Raw genomic sequence first — 21,178 nt, 5'->3', positions numbered from 1 at the left:
CACAACACAGCCACAAAAGTAATACTTTTATAAGCATACAAGCACTGAGGCACATTACAAGGTGACTATAAATTATAGTTCCCAAAATCGAGAACAAGTACCCGAAAGAATTAAAACAACCCTTATCACAGTGACAGCTCTATAAACCTGCTGAGTAATAATAAAAAAAAGATACATCTCCTATAGAAGAACCCACACTGAGGGACAACTAAGTATCATAAAACATTGCAATTTGAGGGCTGGCAGAGAGCCCAGACGAAAGATCACAGACTATAAATTTATAAATGTAACAAAAAATGATAGAGTATAAAAATGTGTTAAATAGTGGATCATGCCTGTCATCCTCTAAAAATAATAAAAGGAGAAAAATTATCCAACAAAGAGGTGATCAAGTACAAACATAAAGAGTGAAGCCAAAATACACCCTGATTAAGGGAATTAAAGTTGGAATACAATAAAGGGTACATGATATATGAGTATTGAGTATACAATTAAACGGCAAACACAGATCAGAAGATTACAATCATTTCTTTTAAAGCACAACTTCCTACTTTAACGCACTTCTTATTCTTTCAATTTTTGTGAAGAGGAGGGAATATACACTTCCCCCCCTTTTTTAAATGAGAATATTAATAAAGGTTAATTTTTAATATAATTATTTCTTTGAAATTAATTGATCGGACCACAAGACAGGCCCACGAGTGCACCCAAAAGATCTATAGCTTTTCTCTTTTTTGTCTGTTACCCCCTTATGCTGTGCCTATTCTTATAAACACATCCCTGCCAACCAGCAATACCTTTTACCAAAGTATTTTGCTCCAGGTCCGGGGCTAGTTCCCAAAATACGGGGGAAAAAATGACTAGGGGTCCCCCGTATTTTAAGAACCAGCCCCAGGCCAAACCAGCCAGCAGGGCAATGCCACAGCCGGGGGACACATATTATATAAGGTCCCGAGGCCAAAGCATTCCGTCCTCTGACCGGTCAGCCTGGCCAGGGGTCCTGGGGGAGTGGGGACCCCCCCCAATAAAGGGCCCCCCCCCCTCCAGGACTTACCTGACCAGGCTGAAGCCTGGTGCTGTCCTCGATGCCCCTGGGCGGTGGGTATCGAGCTGATACTGTGTAAAAAAAAATAGAATAAAAACTATTGTTTTTTCCTGTGGAACTATGAGTCCCAGCAAGCCTCCCCCGCATGCTGGGACTTGGAGAACCACAAGTCCCAGCATGCGGGGCATTAAAGGGACCGCTGGCACTTGTAGTTCCACAGAAAAAAAAATAGTTAAATAAATACACACTGACACACGTGAAAAATAAAAGTTTAATACATACATTACACAAACACACTGATACTTACCTATCTTGATCCCGTAGGTAGGTCCCAGGGTCCGGTCCGGGGCCTTGGTTCCGGGACTGGTCCGGGGCTCCAGGGCTGAAGAGTCCGGGGTCCTGAATCCGTAGTAATCCAAAGGGGTACCTGGGGAAGCAAATCCTACTCACCTGTCCTCTGGCGTCCACCCCGGCATCTTCACTTCAAGACGCGCTGCTCCCGGCTGCTGTGGTACCCGCTCTGCCTCCGCTGTATACTAGAGACGCAGAGATCCTTCTTCCTCGGCGTCTCTGCTCAAAATGATTTCTGGCCAATCAGGAGCCGAGAAAGTTTGTATTCTATTTTTTTTACACAGTATCAGCTCGATGCCCACCGCCCAGGGGCATCGAGGACAGCACCAGGCTTCAGCCTGGTCAGGTAAGTCCTGGAGGGGGGGACCCCTTTATTGGGGGGGTCCCCACTCCCCCAGGACCCCTGGCCAGGCTGACCGGTCAGAGGGCTGAATGCTTTGGCCGCGGGACCTTATATAATAAGTGTCCCCGGCTGTGGCATTACCCTGCTGGCTGGTTTGGCCTGGGGCTGGTTCTTAAAATACGGGGGACCCCTAGTCATTTTGTCCCCCGTATTTTGGGAACCAGCCCCGGACCTGGAGCCTGGGGCTGGTTTTAAAAAATCAGCGAAGCCTTATTTGTCGGGTTTCCTGATTTTTTAATACCAGCCGCGGCTTTTTCAGCCTGGTGCTGGTTACGGCTGTGGAGGGGGCCGCACGCCGTTTTTTTTTTTAGTCAAAGCTGGAACGCCCACATGGGCGTTCCAGCTTTGGCAGTATAGTCGCAAGAACGGCAGCATATCGGTTGAACGTGCGTACACCCTGCACTTTTGTACCGATATGAGGCCGTCCTGTCGGATGAAAATTAAACAGCAAAGAACCGTCGACCGACCGAGTATGGACGGTCAAGACAGTTTTTCGCCGTTTATCGCTCGTACGGGACAGCGTACACACATATACAATTGAACGGCTGTCCGACCCAGAACGAAAGAACGGCCCGACAATTGTATATATGTGTACCCAGCTTTACAGTACAAACTGCTAAACACAATAGCAGGAGAGAAGCTGCAGAGATAAGCAGCGCAAACACGATCAAGCACCTTACTGATTAAGCCTGCAACGTTAACTGTTAAATATAATAAAAGAGGTGAAACTGCGGAGATAAGCAGAAAAGTGTAGCGACTGATTGCCATTAAAGACACAGTGAAAAGTGCAATACCTAGCGGGATTAACATACAACCGCTAACTATAAAAACAAACTAACATGTCCCATGAACAAAAAATCATTCACTGACATTAATCTGTGAAAGCTAGCTGGGTGAAAACATACAGACGTGAGCTAGGGTGATAAGAGATAGGTCTTGGAGAGACCACTATATGCTGCATATACGGGCGCACAACACAGCCACAAAAGTAATACTTTTATAAGCATACAAGCACTGAGGCACATTACAAGGTGACTATAAATTATAGTTCCCAAAATCGAGAACAAGTACCCGAAAGAATTAAAACAACCCTTATCACAGTGACAGCTCTATAAACCTGCTGAGTAATAATAAAAAAAAGATACATCTCCTATAGAAGAACCCACACTGAGGGACAACTAAGTATCATAAAACATTGCAATTTGAGGGCTGGCAGAGAGCCCAGACGAAAGATCACAGACTATAAATTTATAAATGTAACAAAAAATGATAGAGTATAAAAATGTGTTAAATAGTGGATCATGCCTGTCATCCTCTAAAAATAATAAAAGGAGAAAAATTATCCAACAAAGAGGTGATCAAGTACAAACATAAAGAGTGAAGCCAAAATACACCCTGATTAAGGGAATTAAAGTTGGAATACAATAAAGGGTACATGATATATGAGTATTGAGTATACAATTAAACGGCAAACACAGATCAGAAGATTACAATCATTTCTTTTAAAGCACAACTTCCTACTTTAACGCACTTCTTATTCTTTCAATTTTTGTGAAGAGGAGGGAATATACACTTCCCCCCCTTTTTTAAATGAGAATATTAATAAAGGTTAATTTTTAATATAATTATTTCTTTGAAATTAATTGATCGGACCACAAGACAGGCCCACGAGTGCACCCAAAAGATCTATAGCTTTTCTCTTTTTTGTCTGTTACCCCCTTATGCTGTGCCTATTCTTATAAACACATCCCTGCCAACCAGCAATACCTTTTACCAAAGTATTTTGCTTTTTAGAACTGTATTCCGTTAAAAGAATCAATTCAATTATATCAATCAATTATGTGTGGTTTGCATTGTTACTTGTACTAGACCATTGTCATATCACTACATGCCTGTGTCATTAATTTATGTTTTTGACTTTATTTGCATGTACTGTTACACAGAGTAATTTTTAAAATTAAAACTGAAATAAGCAGGAGATTATGGTGTGGCTGAGAGATGTTTTATTTTGTAGCGGGAGTAAATAGATAATGGTAGACAGGCCTGTTTGGCTGTGTAAGACACAACCAGTAGGTAGTGCTAGGCACACCCCTTTGATGGTGCACACCCTAATAAAATCGCTACGCACGCCTATGGGCACACTCATCTGCGATCGTGGAGACAACACCCTGCAAGGGCCTTATTTGACAGTCAGGGGGGTCCCCACCCTAACATAGAAATTAAGTTGTGCGACTTTTAATCGCATCGCATGCCATACACCCGATGCACACCGATGTGATTAAAAATTGTATAAGCCCCCTATATGATTTTAAATTGTATAAGCACCCTAATGGGTGCTTATAAGCACCCTAATGGGGGCTTACAATGTTAAATGCACCCCCGCGCCACCCCCACTATGAACGTGAACCCGAAGCGAGGGGAGGCGGTACGCATCCTCCAACCTTTTCATACCCCCACTATCCACGTTGGCTTGGAGTTGATATTATAAAGTGTGGCGAGCGCAGCGAGCCACCGAGCCCGAAGCGTGGCGAGCGGCCGCGAATTACTTCACAGGTATTTTGCATCCGCTCGCCACGCTTCAGGCTCGGTGGCTCGCTGCGCTCGCCACACTATATAAAATCAACTCCACGCCGACGTGGATAGTGGGGGTATGAAAAGGTCGGAGGACATTTATCTTGTATGCGATTACTGTCTGAATGACAGTTCTTGACTATTTAAGATTATTTGATTAGTTCAAAATTTTTTATTATCTGTTGAATGATCTGATTTAATGTATTCATAAGTATCATTCAATTTATATGTTTGTAGGTGTCCTGTGTATGTCATAAATGTGTTTCTGTAATTATTTAATTATTAAATATGTTTTAAAAATGAATAATTAAACGTTAAGTTTTATAAAGTGTGCCCCCCAAAAAAGAGAGTGCTTCTCCTTCCTCTACCTCACGTGGAAAGTTTTTGTTATACAGTACATTCTCTTAAAAATGTAACTTTCAAATAATTTTAAGCAGACCAACATGTCTGAAATAACTGAAAACACATGTAAAACTGATGCTTAGCTCTCTTCACACTGCCCCTCGCATTTCCCTAATTAATTTGTTATGTAGACTTCCGCATATTATTTAGAGGTAGAAACATATGGTGCTAAAGTTCGTGTGTATGTATACATAAAATATATATATATATATATATATATATATATATATAGTTAAGAAATAAATACAGAAATGTAATTAAAATATTAAAGAAATAGTGTTGGTGAAGACTAACACTACTTCTTTAATATTTTAATTACATTTCATTATTTATTTAATTTTTTTATTTATTTTTTTTCTCTCTCACTTTCTATATATATATATGTTATAGGCTTCTTCTCACTAATTTCGATTATCATGTAATGTTCTAGACAGGTTACTAATACCATTCATAACCCTTTCACACTGCAGCTCTTAACCGGCATATTGCTGATTTTTTAGCCTGTTAAAACGGTTAGAACTGCAGTGTGAAAGCACCAGTCTGCATTTATCGGTTACAAATAACTGGTATTTGCAAACGGGTAAAAAGCAGAGTCCTACACGGTTCAGAGCCGTTTTTTATGCAGTGTGAACGGCTCTGAACCGGTATACAGTGCATATGTAATGAGCCGCTCATTTCATATGCACTGCGCTCATACTGTAGCTACTGTTTGTCCTGGTTTTACACTGCAAAACTGTTTGAGACCTGGTATTTACAGTGTGAAAGGGATTTAAAACGGTAATATACCGTTTTAAACACCGTTTCAAAATACCCGGTCTAAAACGTTTATGTGAAAGCAGCTTCAGTGAGCTGGGAGAAACCATGGATTGTTACTAATACTTACTCAGTATTACCCCTCCCTTCCAAGCACCTGAATGGTATTACTAAACTAATTGAGCACCTGCCACTATCTATATAGCTATCTATCTATCTATCTATCTATCTATCTATCTAATTATATATGTATGTATGTATGTGTGTGTGTTATGGTAACATGAAGACATTCACTTACATCGATCTCACTTAGGATAACGTCAATTACACTTCCTATGACAATGAGGAAATCAAAAACATTCCAGGGGTCTCCGAAGTAACCCTTCAAGAGAAGAAAAAATATGTTAAAGACATACACAAAGACAAACAGTTACTGTACTTACAGCTTGTGGGTAAATGTAGAAGCATGAGAACCACAGGCATAAGGGGGTTCTGTGCAGGTATTCTCAATGTTTTGAAATAGCTATCAGCAAAAAGACAAAATCAATTTTGTTTCGTCTTTTCAATGATTGCTAGTTTAAAGCATCAGGCATAATCGCACTGCTTGGATTTGTGGTGGTCAGAGTTGCAAACACATTATATTGGGAATTACTGAACTTTTGCTAGGAATAGGGGATATGTTTAGCTGGGATGCAGTTCAAATCCCGGCGGTCGGAATCCCGGCTTTCAAAATCCCAACGCCAGAATCCCGACCGCCAAAATCCCGACACTCTCTCTCTCCGTGGGTGTCCACTACACCCATAGAGAGAGAGAATAGATTAGTGTGGCGAGCGCAGCGAGCCCGCAAGGGGGGGCGATCCACATCCCCCCCTTGTCGGGATTTCGGTGGTTGGGATTCTGGCGTCGGGATTTTGAACGCCGGGATTCCGACCGCCGGGATTTCATATCAATCCCGTTTAGCTGAGCATTTTGAGCTATGTGTCATTAAATCAAGCAGTTTCCAAAATCGCACATGTAGTGGTGAGCAATTAGCTTAAAAATGACACATTTTGCCTTGACCAAAAAAACTGCACTTCAAAAATCGCATCCACTGGAACTTCCCTCACACACTCAGGGCTGACCTCACTATAGCAGAGATGCTGACTGCGGAAGCGGATGGACCTGCAGGGAAGCATGGTAAGGTAAGTATATGCACTTATGTGTGTGTGATTGTGTTTATGTATATATGAGAATAAAGTTGTACTTTACTTGGAATCTGTGTATTTATTTATTATTTATAAAAGGGCCCAACGGGCCTTAAATGCCCTGCATGCTAGGATTTGTGGTTCTCCAAGTCCCTGAATGTGAGGGAGGGTTGCTGGAACTTGTTTTTTCACAGCAGAACCCAATTGGGGTTTTTTCATCAATTTTTTACCAAAAAACATAAGCCTGGCACCACAGCACAGGGGTGACAGGGAAAGCCCCAGGCTTCAGCTCTGGGTGGGGTATCCCCACTCCTCCAGGGACCCCATCCAGGGCTGACCAGATTGCACGCTATTACATTTGTCCCAGTGTGTACAGCTAATTTTCTAGGTTTAAGCACTCATTTTAGAAGTCTGAATATTTTCTAAATGGTAAATTGTTGTAGTTACTGCTATGATTATTATTACTACTACTACTACTATTGAAGCCTTGGCTAATGATGAGTAAAATATAATTGGCAAATATGTTCAGCTGCAAGTGCACATTGCATTTCAAATATTAAATATTCTATACACTGACCTTTGCTTTGAAGGCTGCCAACTTTAGAAGCATTTCCACAGTGAATATTCCAGTGAAAGCCACATTGAGGATGTCAGATACATGACTGAACTCTGCTGTCTGCCCATAGTGCTGAATAACAAGAAACAATTGATTAAATACTGAATATTCTTTTTCCTTTCTAAAAATTAAAAAGTATTCTGTTCAATAATGCAATTCAATCTGTTCATGAACAAGCTGCAATAAACGCTAACGTACAGTAATGCTAAGTTTTCCTCTTTTATTTTATTCCACAGTCATTTGTGCAACAATTGCCTGGCATGATTATGACAGTCAATAAAGAACAATTAAATGGAATGGAAAAACAATATGAGAGATGGCGCTGGAATCCTGTTGGCACACCGATTTTTCCTTTTTCTTTCTGGGATTAATCAGATCAGGAATAGAATAATCCATGTCATGGTTGTCACTTATATTTAATTCCGGTATTTATATGTTAGTTGGGCTCCCACTATAGTTAGTATTCTCATACCCCCACTATCCATGTCAGCATGGAGTTGATGTTATATAGTGTGGTGAGCGCAGCGAGTCACTGAGCCCGAAGCGTGGTGAGCGTAGCGAGCCCTGCGAGGGGACGTGGAAAACTAAGCAAATAGCTTAGTGGGCGTCCAACTAACATATAAGTACCTTAATTCCTTTATATGGAATGCAGATATAGATCCTAGACCCCGGAACAAAGTTTAGTAGGACAAACTGAGAGGGAAATCACTTTGCTTTTATGCTCATACAGTATATCGTGAAACAGAGGGATGTCTTGTGTGTCCAATCTATACAAAAGCGGCCTTTATATGAATGAATCTACCCAGGGCAGAACTAGTGACTTGTAACCCAGATGCAAACATATTCTTTGGTCCCCCACTTACCCACCTCCCACAACCCTCACTAAAGAAAAACAAGGCTGTTAGTACGATGACAATGAGTGCCCATGGTTGTGCTCACTTAACAACAGAGTCTTCCCCACATGACCCCATGTGTGCCCGAAATGCCCTCAGTGTCTCACTAACACGCCTCCCTCCACAGCAGCATGTTCCCCACTACACAACTTCACAGCACTACTTCCCACCTACAGTATATGCTGTATTGTATACTTTACATACTAAATCACTGCACTACATCATTATACTACATCCCTCATACACTACACTAGATCACTACAATGCATCCCCCTATACGATGCACTAAATCACTACACTACATTCCTGTTTATGCTACACTATACTACATTTACATTACAGCTTGTGCAGGAAAGGAATCATTTTGCTGTCTCTCCACTCCCTCCAGTTTATTGCCCAAAGTCTGCAGCATGCTGTGCCCTGCTGCTGCCTGTAGCCCACATCTTCTATTCCCCTAGAGCCCAGCTTCTGCCTGCTGAAACGATACCGTTAGTATAAATGTAATGACATATCATTTCTCTGCTGGCCTTGCCCAGAGCTCCATTGCCCCTGTATCAAAGCATATGAAAGCAGGGCAGACCTGGGATGAGTCTAGTCCTTGAAACGGGAGGGATTAATCAGGTTATATGGGAAGGTGGGCTGCACTGTGGCAGAGAAAATTAAGGTGGCATGCCTGGTCCTGCAGAAATTGCCTCCACTCTCCTCCTGCTCCAGGGGGGATGCACTAACATCAGCCTCCTCACTTTACCGCACATCGCCGGCTACCACATCGATTATGATCGCATATGCACTAACTTATGTGATTAGTAAAACAAGGGCAGGAGAGAGGAGAAATAGTGGGATATGGGAGAGAAGGAGAGGTGGAATAGTAGGAGAGAGGAGGAATAGTGGGAGCTGTTAGAGAGCATGAGAGGAGGAATAGTGGGGCATGTCCTTTGCCAAAAATAGGGTGCACGAGCATATCCAACGCGTGTATGCCCCATTTGGCGGATGGTGGGGGCTGGTGCATTTTAAATCGCTCTGATGACAGCGGATCCATCTGTAAATGCCATGCACATGAGGTGAAAACCATTTGGAAACACTCACCATGGAATGATTTTCACTTCTGTCCGCAGCTTAGACTTACTCGGCGTTGTGAATCCCATGTAGAGAAGGAGGCTGCTGATGACATCAGCGGCCCTCCTTCCCAACAGCCGGAGATTGCCTGCTTTTTTGGGGGCACTCCCAAAAAATGCTGGGTTTCTGCCCCCAAAGGTACTCACTGGGAAGCACGCAAGTATGGAAACGCTGGTGCCGGTACACACTGGGAGATACAGTAACAGGAACAAAAGGCTTGGAAGCACTCAGGTATGGAGACACTGGTGCCGATACACACTGGGGAGCACAGGTCGCACGTTACCTCCTTGGAACTGATAGCGAAGCACTGGCCCCGTGCTGGGAGTCAGGTGAGGGATGAAATCCCCCAGGCATGTTCCTGATCGGATGAGCGGGGAAGTCTGAGTGAAAGCCATTGGGTGGCCATGGAAAGATGGCGGCGCCCTATAGGACAAAGGACTATGCCAACATGGCGCCCGGGAATGGATGCTGGCAGCATAGGCAGGAGGAGACAGACACGGCCGGCTAGACGAAGCAGCAGCACTCCCCAGACTGGTACCAATGCGGAGACAGCGGAGACCCCGCCGCCGGACTTGCACCGGTAAGTGCCGCTGACGTCCAGTGGTTGTGACATGTTTCTACATTTTATTTCATTTATTGTCAATTTTTATTTTTGAGGCACACACATATATATATATATATATATATATATATATATATATATACACACACACACATATATATATACTCCTTATATGCCGGCACTCCCAGACAGCTTGATCCGGTGCACTCCAAATAAATTGATGCAACTCAAAAAGATAGAGGCACACGGACACCAGTCTAGGATTTCAAATAAATGTATTGGGCATAGCACTACCAAGCGCTTTCGGGGACACCACCCCGTCTTCAGGATAACAGCGCCGCACAAATAAGTGACCAAACAGTGCATTCCCCACCCCCCCACATTAAATAGTAAACAATTGATTACTCACCTGTCCAGACGCGGGTGCACGGACCTCACAGCGCCGGAATCCCCGTGACACTGCTCAGTACTTCCTGTGTCTAGCCGGAAGTCGCGAGTGGAGTGCATCATGCATTCCAGCAGCTTGCTTCCGCCTCCCACTGTCAGTCCTGCTGCGTGTCAGGGCTTCTCCAGTAAGCTGGACATACTCCGCACCCCTGCATCAGGACAAAATGAGAAAACATTAATATAAATGACATGAAAACAATAAAAATGCAAACATACACAACATATGAGAACAGTGAGCATCAATAAGACATAATATAGATGTTACATAATCCTTAGTGCATTCAGGTTGACACATTCAGTCGACACCAAGCACCCAATCCTGGCTATTGGAAAATTTCCTATGTCAGACTGTTCCAATTGATCTTGTCGTTGAGGCCACCCGGTCTGGTGGTCCCCACCCGCAAGATACACTGTGTTTCCTTGATAAGTAATTTTTTAGCCCTGTCACCTCCACGAGGACTAAATGGAACTTCGTCTATAACAAAATATTTTAAGGATTCCAGAGAATGTCCGGCTTGTTTAAAATGTCAAGGGACTGGCTGGTCCACCTCTTTCCCTTTCAAAGTTAGATGAATGGCTGACCGATGGGCGGCCATCCTTTCTTTAAATTTGCGGGTAGTCTGCCCCACATAACTCAGGCCGCAGGGACATAATATGATATACACTACGAATGATGAAGAACAGGTCAGTACAGACCTAATATCATAGGTCTTAGGACAGTGAGGGTGTGAATTTTTTTTGCAGCTAATCATAAATTTGCATGTGGCACACATCCCACAGCTGTAGCAGCCAGGGGGTTTAATGTAACATTGGGAGGAATTTTAGATTGATAATTGGTAATGTCCGCATGGACTAACCGATCCCTAAGGCTACGGCCCCTGGTGTAGGCTAGGAGTGGTCTATGGTCTTTTAAGCCCACCAACTCCTGATCAGTAGCCACAATCGGCCATAGAGCTCTAGAGGCCCTCTGGACAATAGGGCTAGACACCGAAAATTCATTAATCCAAGGAATACGCTTCCCTTTCAATTTAGGTTTGGAAACCCAAAGGGACTGAGGGTCCATCTCCAGGACCTGTTTTTTCTGTGAGAGCAATAAATTCACATCATACCCCCTTTCCACAAATTTTTGACTCATGATATCCAGCTCATTGGGAAGCTTCTCCCTATTACTTGTTAAACGAGCTACTCTAAGTATCTGGGATAACGGCAGTCCCCGCTTCAAGGAAGGGGGATGGTGGCTAGATGCTCTCAATAAGGTATTTCTGTCGATACTTTTACAAAATCTGCTGGTGGAAATGACCCCATCTTTCACTTCAATTGCCACATCCAAAAAATTCACCTGGCTCTCACTGTGACTGTGTGTAAATTTAATGTGCCTACTACTAGCATTGATGTTGTTCATTAAACTAATAAACCTCTTCTCACTGCCAGTCCAGATGAGGAACACGTCATCGATGTATCACAGATACAACTGACGTGTCCCCAAACGTCCTGGTCTGCGGAAAAGAGGTCCTGTTCCTGGGCAAACATATAGACATTCGCATAAGAGGGGGCCATGGAAGACCCCATGGCACACCCTCTCAACTGAATGTAGTATGACCCATCAAACATAAAGTAGTTGCGACTTAATGTGAGCTCTAAAAGGGATAAAAACAATTTGTGATTAAACACAGCTGGATCAACATATTTATCAAGAAAGCCTTTCATCGCTCTAAGACCCCATACATGGGGGATAGAGGTATATAGGCTGCAGACGTCCAGACAGCACAACAGAGCACCAGCTGGGATAGTACCAATTTCCTGCAGTCTCAACAAAAAGGTGTTAGTGTCCTTGAGAAATGTCTTTTCCAGAGAGAAAAGGCTGGAGTATACTGTCCAGTAACTGGGACCCGGGTTGCATTAAAGAACCCTGCGCCTAAATGATCGGGCGCCCAGGGGGCTTCAAAGGGTTCTTATGGAGCTTTGGTAGCGTGTAGATCACAGGTACCACCGGATGATCAACACGCAGAATCTGGACCACTTTTTCAGGTAACAACTTGGTAGACCTATGGGCGCCCGATCATTCCGGCGCGGGGTTTTTTAATGCAACCTGCGTCCCAGTTACTGTAAAAAACAGTAATTGTTTTTTACATTTACCATCAGCCTCTTTCTGCCATCAATCTAGCACAATTGTACCCCCTCTTTTTTTATTGCTTAGAGTAGCTCGTTTAACAAGTAATAGGGAGAAGCTTCCCAACGAGCTGGATATCATGATTCAAAAATTTGTGGAAAGGGGGTATGATGTGAATTTATTGCTCTCACAGAAAAAACAGGTCCTGGAGATGGACCCTCAGTCCCTTTGGGTTTCCAAACCTAAGTCGAAAGGGAAGCGTATTCCTTGGATTAATGAATTTTCGGTGTCTAGCCCTATTGTCCAGAGGGCCTCTAGAGCTCTATGGCCGATTGTGGCTACTGATCAGGAGTTGGTGGGCTTAAAAGACCATAGACCACTTCTAGCCTATACCAGGGGCCGTAGCCTTAGGGATCGGTTAGTCCATGCGGACATTACCAATTATCAATCTAAAATTCCTCCCAATATTTACATTAAACCCCCTGGCTGCTACAGCTGTGGGATGTGTGCCACATGCAAATTTATGATTAGCTGCAAAAAATGTTCACACCCTCACTGCATTGTCCTAAGACCTATGATATTAGGTCTGTACTGACCTGTTTTTCATCGTTCGTAGTGCATATCATATTATGTCCCTGCGGCCTGAGGTATGTGGGGCAGACTACCCGCAAATTTAAAGAAAGGATGGCCACAAATCGATCGGCCATTCATCTAACTTTGAAAGGGAAAGACGTGGACCAGCCGGTCCCTCTGCATTTTTAAATAAGCAGGACATTCTCTGGAATCTCTAAAATATTTTATTATAGATGAAGTTCTATTTAGTCCTCGTGGAGGTGACAAGGCTAAAAAATTACTGATCAAGGAAACACAGTGGATCTTGTGGTTGGGGACCTCCAGACTGGGTGGCCTCAATGACAAGATCAATTGGAACAGTCTGACATAAAAAAAATTCCAATAGCCAGGATTGGGTGCTTGGTGTCGACTGAATGTGTCGACCTGAATGCACTAAGGATTATGTAACATCTATATTATGTCTTATTGATGCTCACTGTTCTCATATGTTGTGTATGTTTGCATTTTTATTGTTTTCATGTCATTTATATTAATGTTTTCTCATTTTGTCCTGATGCAGGGGTGCGGGGTATGTCCAGCTTACTGGAGAAGCCCTGACACGCAGCAGGACTGACAGTGGAAGGCGGAAAAAAGCTGCTGGAATGCATGATGCGACTTCTGGCTAGACACAGGAAGTACTGAGCAGTGTGACGGGGATCCCGGCGCTGTGAGGTCCGTGCACCCGCGTCTGGACAGGTAATTAATCAAATGTTTTCTATTTAATGTGGGGGGATGGGGAATGCACTGTTTGGTCACTTGTTTGTGCAGGGCTGTTATCCTGAAGACGCGGTGGTGTCCCCGAAAGCGCTTGGTAGTGCTATGCCCAATACATTGATTTGAAATCGTTGACTGGTGTCCGTGTGCCTCTATGCCTCTATAAATATAATCCAAGGGGTACTTATGTAGTATCTGGGCTGCCGATTTCTAAATCGGGTCGAATCGGGCACATCGCATCGCATCGCATGCGACCATCGATGCGATGCGATGCGATGCGATGACCCGATTTTTCCATAGGAATCAATGTTAAAATGGACTGAGTCCATTTTAACATGGAATTCAATGGGAAAAAGGGGTCCTTTTCATACCCCTACTATCCAAGTGGGCATGGAGTTGGATATAAACCTGTGGCGAGCGTAGCGAGCCACCGAGCCCGAAGCGTGGCGAGCGTAGCGAGCCCCGCGAGGGGACACAGAATACCGGCCCCTCGCGGGGCTCGCTTCGCTCGCCACGCTTCGGGCTCGGTGGCTCGCTACGCTCGCCACAGGTTTATATCCAACTCCATGCCCACTTGGATAGTAGGGGTATGAAAAGGACCCCTTTTTCCCATTGAATTCCATGTTAAAATGGACTCAGTCCATTTTAACATTGATTCCTATGGAAAAATCGGGTCATCGCATCCGATGGTCGCATGCGATGCGATGCGATGCGATGCGATATCGCATCGCATCGCATCTGATTGTATGCCTTAACTTAAGGCATACAATCAAAAAATCGGCAGCCCAGATACTACATAAGTACCATCCAAGGTTTCTCAATTGAGAAGTAGGCACTCTCCTTGTGCAAATGAAGCAACTCCAATAAAATCCAAATGATTTATTCATCCATTTTAAATGTAAATTGTGCCCATTGATGCCCCGACGTTTCGGTCCATTGTAGGCGGACCTTTATCAAGGAGCCTGCAATAGATGGAATCAACATGCAAACAACACAGTGAATGCATCATATCACCACCATTACAAAGTGCACAAAACATCATATAAACAAAATCACTTACATGGGTCAGAAGGTCAACAAGGCAAAATATAGATCAGCGTAGCCAATGATGAAGAACTTCCCTGGGCAAGAGGACACCATGAATAGACCTGCCCGGGCCCGGCTTATATACCCTGTGTTTTTCTAATGATTGTGTCACGTGGAACGAGAGATCTCCCGAGACGAGTGACGGCGCCGACTTCCTGTCCTAGACCGGAAGTTCCGTTGCCGCCGGAAGCGCGGTTAGTTGTGAACCACACGTGGCACGCATGGGGAACCCGGAAGCGGGTCCTCAGCGTGTATCAATGCTTGAGACGCACGTTTGGAGCGCACACCAGAGACCGGAAGTCGATGGTGATGCGCTATCAGCGGTATATATGGGACATCTATTCCTGATCAAATGTGGCATTGTAATGAATTAATTTTAACACAAGGAAGCCGGGGTTCCAGGAGCATCCATTGAGGCTATACCCTACCAATCCCTTAACGTAAATTTTATGGGCTATTTGCAGAACTCTTTTATTAGGGGCAAAAGAATGCCCTCTATTGTCAATGTACATAAGGCAAATGTGAGTTAAAGGGACATGGGTATGTCAAACATGGACTGCTCACATAGAACATTGTATAGACAGACTGGTGTTCTATCTTAATAATATAAAGCAATAAAATTGATGGAAATCTATACAGAAATGAATAAATATATTGAGGGCCAGCTGGTGACTGTTAGGGGCTGGATCCAGAAAACAGAAAAAATCTTTGAAAGTGTTCCTTCAAATATTATTATTTCATGACTAGATTGGTGAACGTTGGTATTGGTCCATAAATTATTTTTACCTATTTTTCTATTTTCTGTATTTTTTTTTTTAGATTTTATTATTGTATTTTTATTTTTTATTTTCATCTTTTTCTATTTTATTTCTGTTTGTTTAATTATCTATATGTGAAATAATTAATTATCTCATCATTCCTGTTGGTATAATGCGAAATTATTGGGTCTATAGTACAACTTAGGGGTATAGATGAATCTATACTAAAGAATACCATAAATGGATAACAGAGACCGAAGGTCCGGAGATAAGTTCTAGCTAATATCGGAATGAGACTATATCATCTGGCACACATAGATATTATTTATGGAAGATGTTCAATGGCTTATTTTCATTAAGTCCATTCGGCGCTAGTGATCCCAGTCGGAATATCCAGCGACTTTCTCTTTTTTTTCAACAATAGTCCTCTATCCCCTCCGCGAGCCAGAGGTGGTATCCAATCTATCAATCGGCAGCGAAGACTTGAGATTTGATGGCCCGCTTGGAGGAAATGTCTTGGAATTAGTAATTCTGCTTTTTTGGTGTCCAGAGCGGCCTGGATGGAATTTCGGTGATTGGCCATGCGCTCCCTAAACTTTCTGGTGGTCATCCCCACGTATGCGAGACCACAGGGGCAGTTGAGCAGATATATTACATGGTCCATAAGGCAATGTTATCTGAACTTGATTTATATTAGTTTTCCTGACTGAGGATGTGGGAAGGATGGCCCCGCCGTCATACTATTACATGTCGTGCACCCGGAGCACCGAAAGCAACCGGGGCGCTGTGTATGCAGCCATGTGGTTCCCTCGGTGGACTCAGGACTCAATGAGGGTCTCATTAGCAATTGTTTTAAATTCGGCCCTTTCTTATAGGCCATCATAGGCAGTCCATGTTTTTGTAGTTTAAGGGAACTATCAGAAGTGACTATGGGCCAGTGTTTTTTAATGCTTCTTTGGATAGCCGTTGATGCATGATTAAATGTGTTCACATAAATCATGCGAGAAGCCTCTTTCGGTTTTTCTTCTCTCTTCATGCTCATATTATGTCTGGCTTTTTTTAGGCACTTCTTCAATATTTTAGTTCGATCGCCACGCTTCAGGTTGGCGTCAATCGTGGGGTGCCGTTGAGGGGGTTAAAATTGGGGTCTGGGGAGACTTTTACATTGAATCCAATGTAAAATAGGGTCCCAGGGACCCTATTCACATTTCAATCAATGTAAAAATCGGGACCATCGCATCGGTCGCATCGCGTGCGATGCAATCGATGCGACCAACCCGATCAACATCGGTGTGGCCGTTCTAGGAAACAAATACCCATTTTTTGTATCATCATAAATACTACATCCAAACATCAGGCACCGCGATGGGGTCCAATTTGGCCCCAGCATATGCGGGTCTATACATGCTGGAATTTGAAAATGTGCATATTCTGTCTAATTATGCCAGCGCAATTCGGTTCTATAAACGATACATCGATGATGTCTTCCTCGTTTGGACTGATTCTATTGATAGATTCCATGAGATGGTCACTGCAGTGAATAACCTTGAGAGCCCCATCAAGTTTACGCATCAGATAGACCAAGCTAACATCAATTTTTTGGACATTCAAGTCTCCATCATCGAAGGGGTCCTACAAACAAGTGTGCATCGCAAATCCACAGATAGGAATACCCTCCTGACCTCTACCAGCCAACACCCGCCTGCCTTAAAAAACCATCTACCGATATCACAATATATGCGTGTAATCAGGAACAATGTCAACTCGCATCTACTAGAACAACAGCTTGTGGAAATGACACAAAGATTTGAGGAACGAGGATATCGACCTAAATTATTGAAGAAGTGCCTAAAAAAAGCCAGACATAATATGAGCATGAAGAGAGAAGAAAAACCGAAAGAGGCTTCTCGCATGATTTATGTGAACACATTTAATCATGCATCAACGGCTATCCAAAGAAGCATTAAAAAACACTGGCCCATAGTCACTTCTGATAGTTCCCTTACTAGAAAAACATGGACTGCCTATGATGGCCTATAAGAAAGGGCCGAATTTAAAACAATTGCTAATGAGACCCACATTGAGTCCTGAGTCCACCGAGGGAACCACATGGCTGCATACACAGCGCCCCGGTTGCTTTCGGTGCTCCGGGTGCACGACATGTATGACGGCGGGGCCATCCTTCCCACATCCTCAGTCAGGAAAACTAAAAAAAAAGCAGGCACAGTGCACCACAGCCCCTGATGACTAATGGGCCCAATGCTGCCCCTGTCACCCTTTTCCTGTCACCCACTGTTTTTTCCTTTAACACTCGGCCTCCACTGCCTCTCCCTGTCACCCTCTGTCTCTCCCTGTCACCCATTGCCATGTTGCATATTGTGAGCTTGGTTTGGGAGGCCAAATTATAATTTTGCATCTGGACTGACCACCCACAAGTTCCACCACTGATGTCACACCTTATTTATTTATTAACAGTTTCTTTTATAGCGCATACAGATTACGCAGCACTTTACAGAGTATAGTTGAACATTCACATCAGTTCCTGCCCCAGTGGAGCTTACAATCTATATTCCCTACCACATGTACCCACACACACACACACAAAGACATTCTAGGGTTAATTTCTTAGGAGCCAATTAACCTACCAGTATATTTTTGGATTGTAGGAGGAAACTGGAGTACCTGGAGGAAACACACGCAAGTACGGGGAGAATATACAAACTCCGCACAGTTAGAGCCATGGTGGAATCAAACCTATGACCTCAGTGCTGTGAGGCAGTAATGCTAACCATTACACCATCTGTACTGCCCTATCTAGATCACTCAATATATAGATCTTACCTGCATCCCAAGGCTGATGGTATTCAACATAATGAGTGCAAACATCAAGTATTCAAAATATGAGGAGGTCACCAAATACCAGACCTTATACTGATAAGGGTTTTTTGGGATGTACCGCCGCAGGGGTCGGGCCTTCAGTGCATACTGCACACACTGCCTCTGTTGGAGGAAGAAAATTCAGATATAACACGTACCACATACTTCAAATATACAGTATATGATTTCATTTAGAATAAACAGTTAAACATATTTTATATCAATAACATTTGATATTGAAATCTGGACAGAGTATTACCTGGTTTTTATTTAATTCACAGTTCTTATACTCCTGCTCTCCTTGTTCTTGGAAGGTGACAATGACAAAGCCCACAAAGATGTTCATCATGAAGAAGGCAATGAGGATAATGTAGATAATGAAGAAGACAGCAATCTCAATACGGTAATTATAGATGGGTCCCATATCTTCAGTGTGTGAGTCTATAGCTTTGTACAGCAACCTGTTTACACACAAATGCAGACAAATAACTACACATATATACATAGTCTTACGTGCAGACAATAAACCAACACAGTGAATTATGATCATTATTTTTAATAAAGAATGTATAGGTCAGGCTGCTAATAAGCCATATCTATAGTCTTCAATAAACTGCAATAGACTATTGATTTAATCTTTCTAGTTACCAACATACTGATGATGAATCTGAAGTCTTATGCCTTGGCCTATCATTTGTTCTGACATGTAAACATAATCGTTTATTGCTCTGCTGATCACTACAAATTTTGCCAAAAAGCAAGACTAAGCGAATATATTCCAATTAAAAGAAATTAATTAATACCTAAATGGGTTTGAGTAAACCTAGTTACTTTTGAGGTTATATAGACATGATTGCATGGCTTTGAATTCTCAGGCCAGGCGATAATTGAATGACTGTGCACGTGAATGGCTCGTAGTATGCATGCGTGAGGCCATCCTTTGATGAAATACAGGTTGAGTATCCCTTATCCGAAATGCTCGGGACCACGAGCATTCCGGATAAGGGAATATTCCGGTTTTTGGAATATTTTTTTTTTTTGTCATACTTACCTGCCCCTGGTGGGTCCCCGATGGTCCCACGGCGTCCATGGAGTCCTCTGGCGTCCACAGCAGGCCACCAGCACCGTCTCCGGCGTCTCCAGCGGTCCCAGGAGTGCTTTGCGCAAGTTCCCAGCCACCGAGTAAATCCTGGGCTATTCACAGAATACACACACTGGAAATATCACTCAATGGTGAGCAACTTGCATAATGATTTGCTGCTCAACGCCGATCAGCATAATTTTTGCCATTTGCAAGCCTTGCACAGCAATTTGCAGGCTTGAACAGGGCAGGATGTTGGGGGGTGATTACCTGATCGTAGGGCTCAGCGATTGGTTCTGAACCCCCAATGTACCCCCTATGTACTTGCACCCCTTTTGCTCTTTCTTGATATATTCCAAATTCAGAATCAGGCACTTTATTCAAAAATAGTTTACTAGGTACTTATGATTAATTTTTGCTGCAAAATAATTTTTATGAAATTTGCAGATGATTCATAATGATGCATGGAAAAGGTCACTTATATTGGACCTGTCTCATGTCTGTTCAGTCTGCATTGTGTATTTTTTACTTAACTTTTCTTCGTTGTGTGCCTTATATTGATTGTTTAGTCTTACAATTAGTGTAAATTTAGGTACCTAGCATTTTTTTCTATAAAGCTAAGTAAAAAAAGTCCATTACATGTTGAAGGGGAATATTTGGCACAATTTCAGTACATTTGTATGAAATTAAAACTAAAATTAAACTAAATAACTTAAGTTCAATATCAAACACACCATGTACCACAAATTGCTTATTTCATATCACTCCATGGTATTTTCTCCATGGTTATTACATCTCCCTGCAACTCATTCATCTTTACATATTGCCACCTCAATTATCTACTCCCCTCTTATTAAGACTAATGAGCTTATAACTTATCTTTATACATTGACATTAACATTCACAATCTGTGAACATAAAAAAAAAAGCATTTTCAAACCTCCTACAAGTATATTTATCTATCCTTCTTTTATAAGCTGGGGGCATATTACCAAATCAAGGCCCCTGCCTTGCAGTAATATATAAATCCAGCTAACCTCATAAATATCACATGTCTCCCATCAACCTTAAAAACACTTAATGTTTCTTATGGAATGCAAGTTGTTTGCATCCATCCATGACCTAAATTCATCTCTTACAACCTCAAACTTCTCTAACAACCTCAATCTGCTGGCTGTAACAGAAACATGACTCACACAATCAGACATGGCCTATCATGCAGCACTGTCAAACGGTGGTCTTCACACCGCCCTCCAGGCCTGGTAACAGTAAAGGAAATGGAGTTGGTATAGTACTTACACAATTTCACATACATCCAGTAGTTCTATCATAGATTCCATCAATCACATTTACAAATCATTTGAACTACACTCTATAAGAATTATTACTCCTTTCCAGGGGTTAAAGTGAGGGGGAACGGGGTGGAACTGAGTTCCACCACCTCAAACGGTGAGGTGGAAAATTTTAACCTCCACATTGACCCTGTACAGTAATTCTCACATAAAAGCATTCTAGTTTGCAAAAACCCTACAATTGGACCTTTCTCTGCCTAATGGGAGGAGCGGAGGTGGTGTAATTAGGCGGCATAGTGAATTGA

General features: G+C 42.8%; 1 protein-coding gene across 1 annotated transcript in view; it reads right to left on the bottom strand.

The window, feature by feature from the left end:
• The window catches only part of CACNA1S (calcium voltage-gated channel subunit alpha1 S), a 761,524-nt gene that overhangs the window by 213,710 nt on the left and 526,636 nt on the right, over nt 1-21,178 (bottom strand). Inside the window, exons 26-29 of the mRNA XM_083173194.1 lie at nt 18,760-18,961; nt 18,465-18,623; nt 7,287-7,397; nt 5,824-5,907 (exon numbers count right to left, since the gene is read on the bottom strand). Of these exons, the coding sequence (XP_083029320.1) occupies nt 5,824-5,907; nt 7,287-7,397; nt 18,465-18,623; nt 18,760-18,961 (556 nt within the window). The remainder of the gene's footprint in view (nt 1-5,823; nt 5,908-7,286; nt 7,398-18,464; nt 18,624-18,759; nt 18,962-21,178) is intronic.

This window comes from Crinia signifera, chromosome 2 (genome assembly GCF_055691185.1).
Source record: "Crinia signifera chromosome 2, ASM5569118v1, whole genome shotgun sequence".
Lineage (NCBI taxonomy): Eukaryota > Metazoa > Chordata > Amphibia > Anura > Myobatrachidae > Crinia > Crinia signifera.
This window is presented reverse-complemented; position numbering and strand designations above follow the sequence as displayed.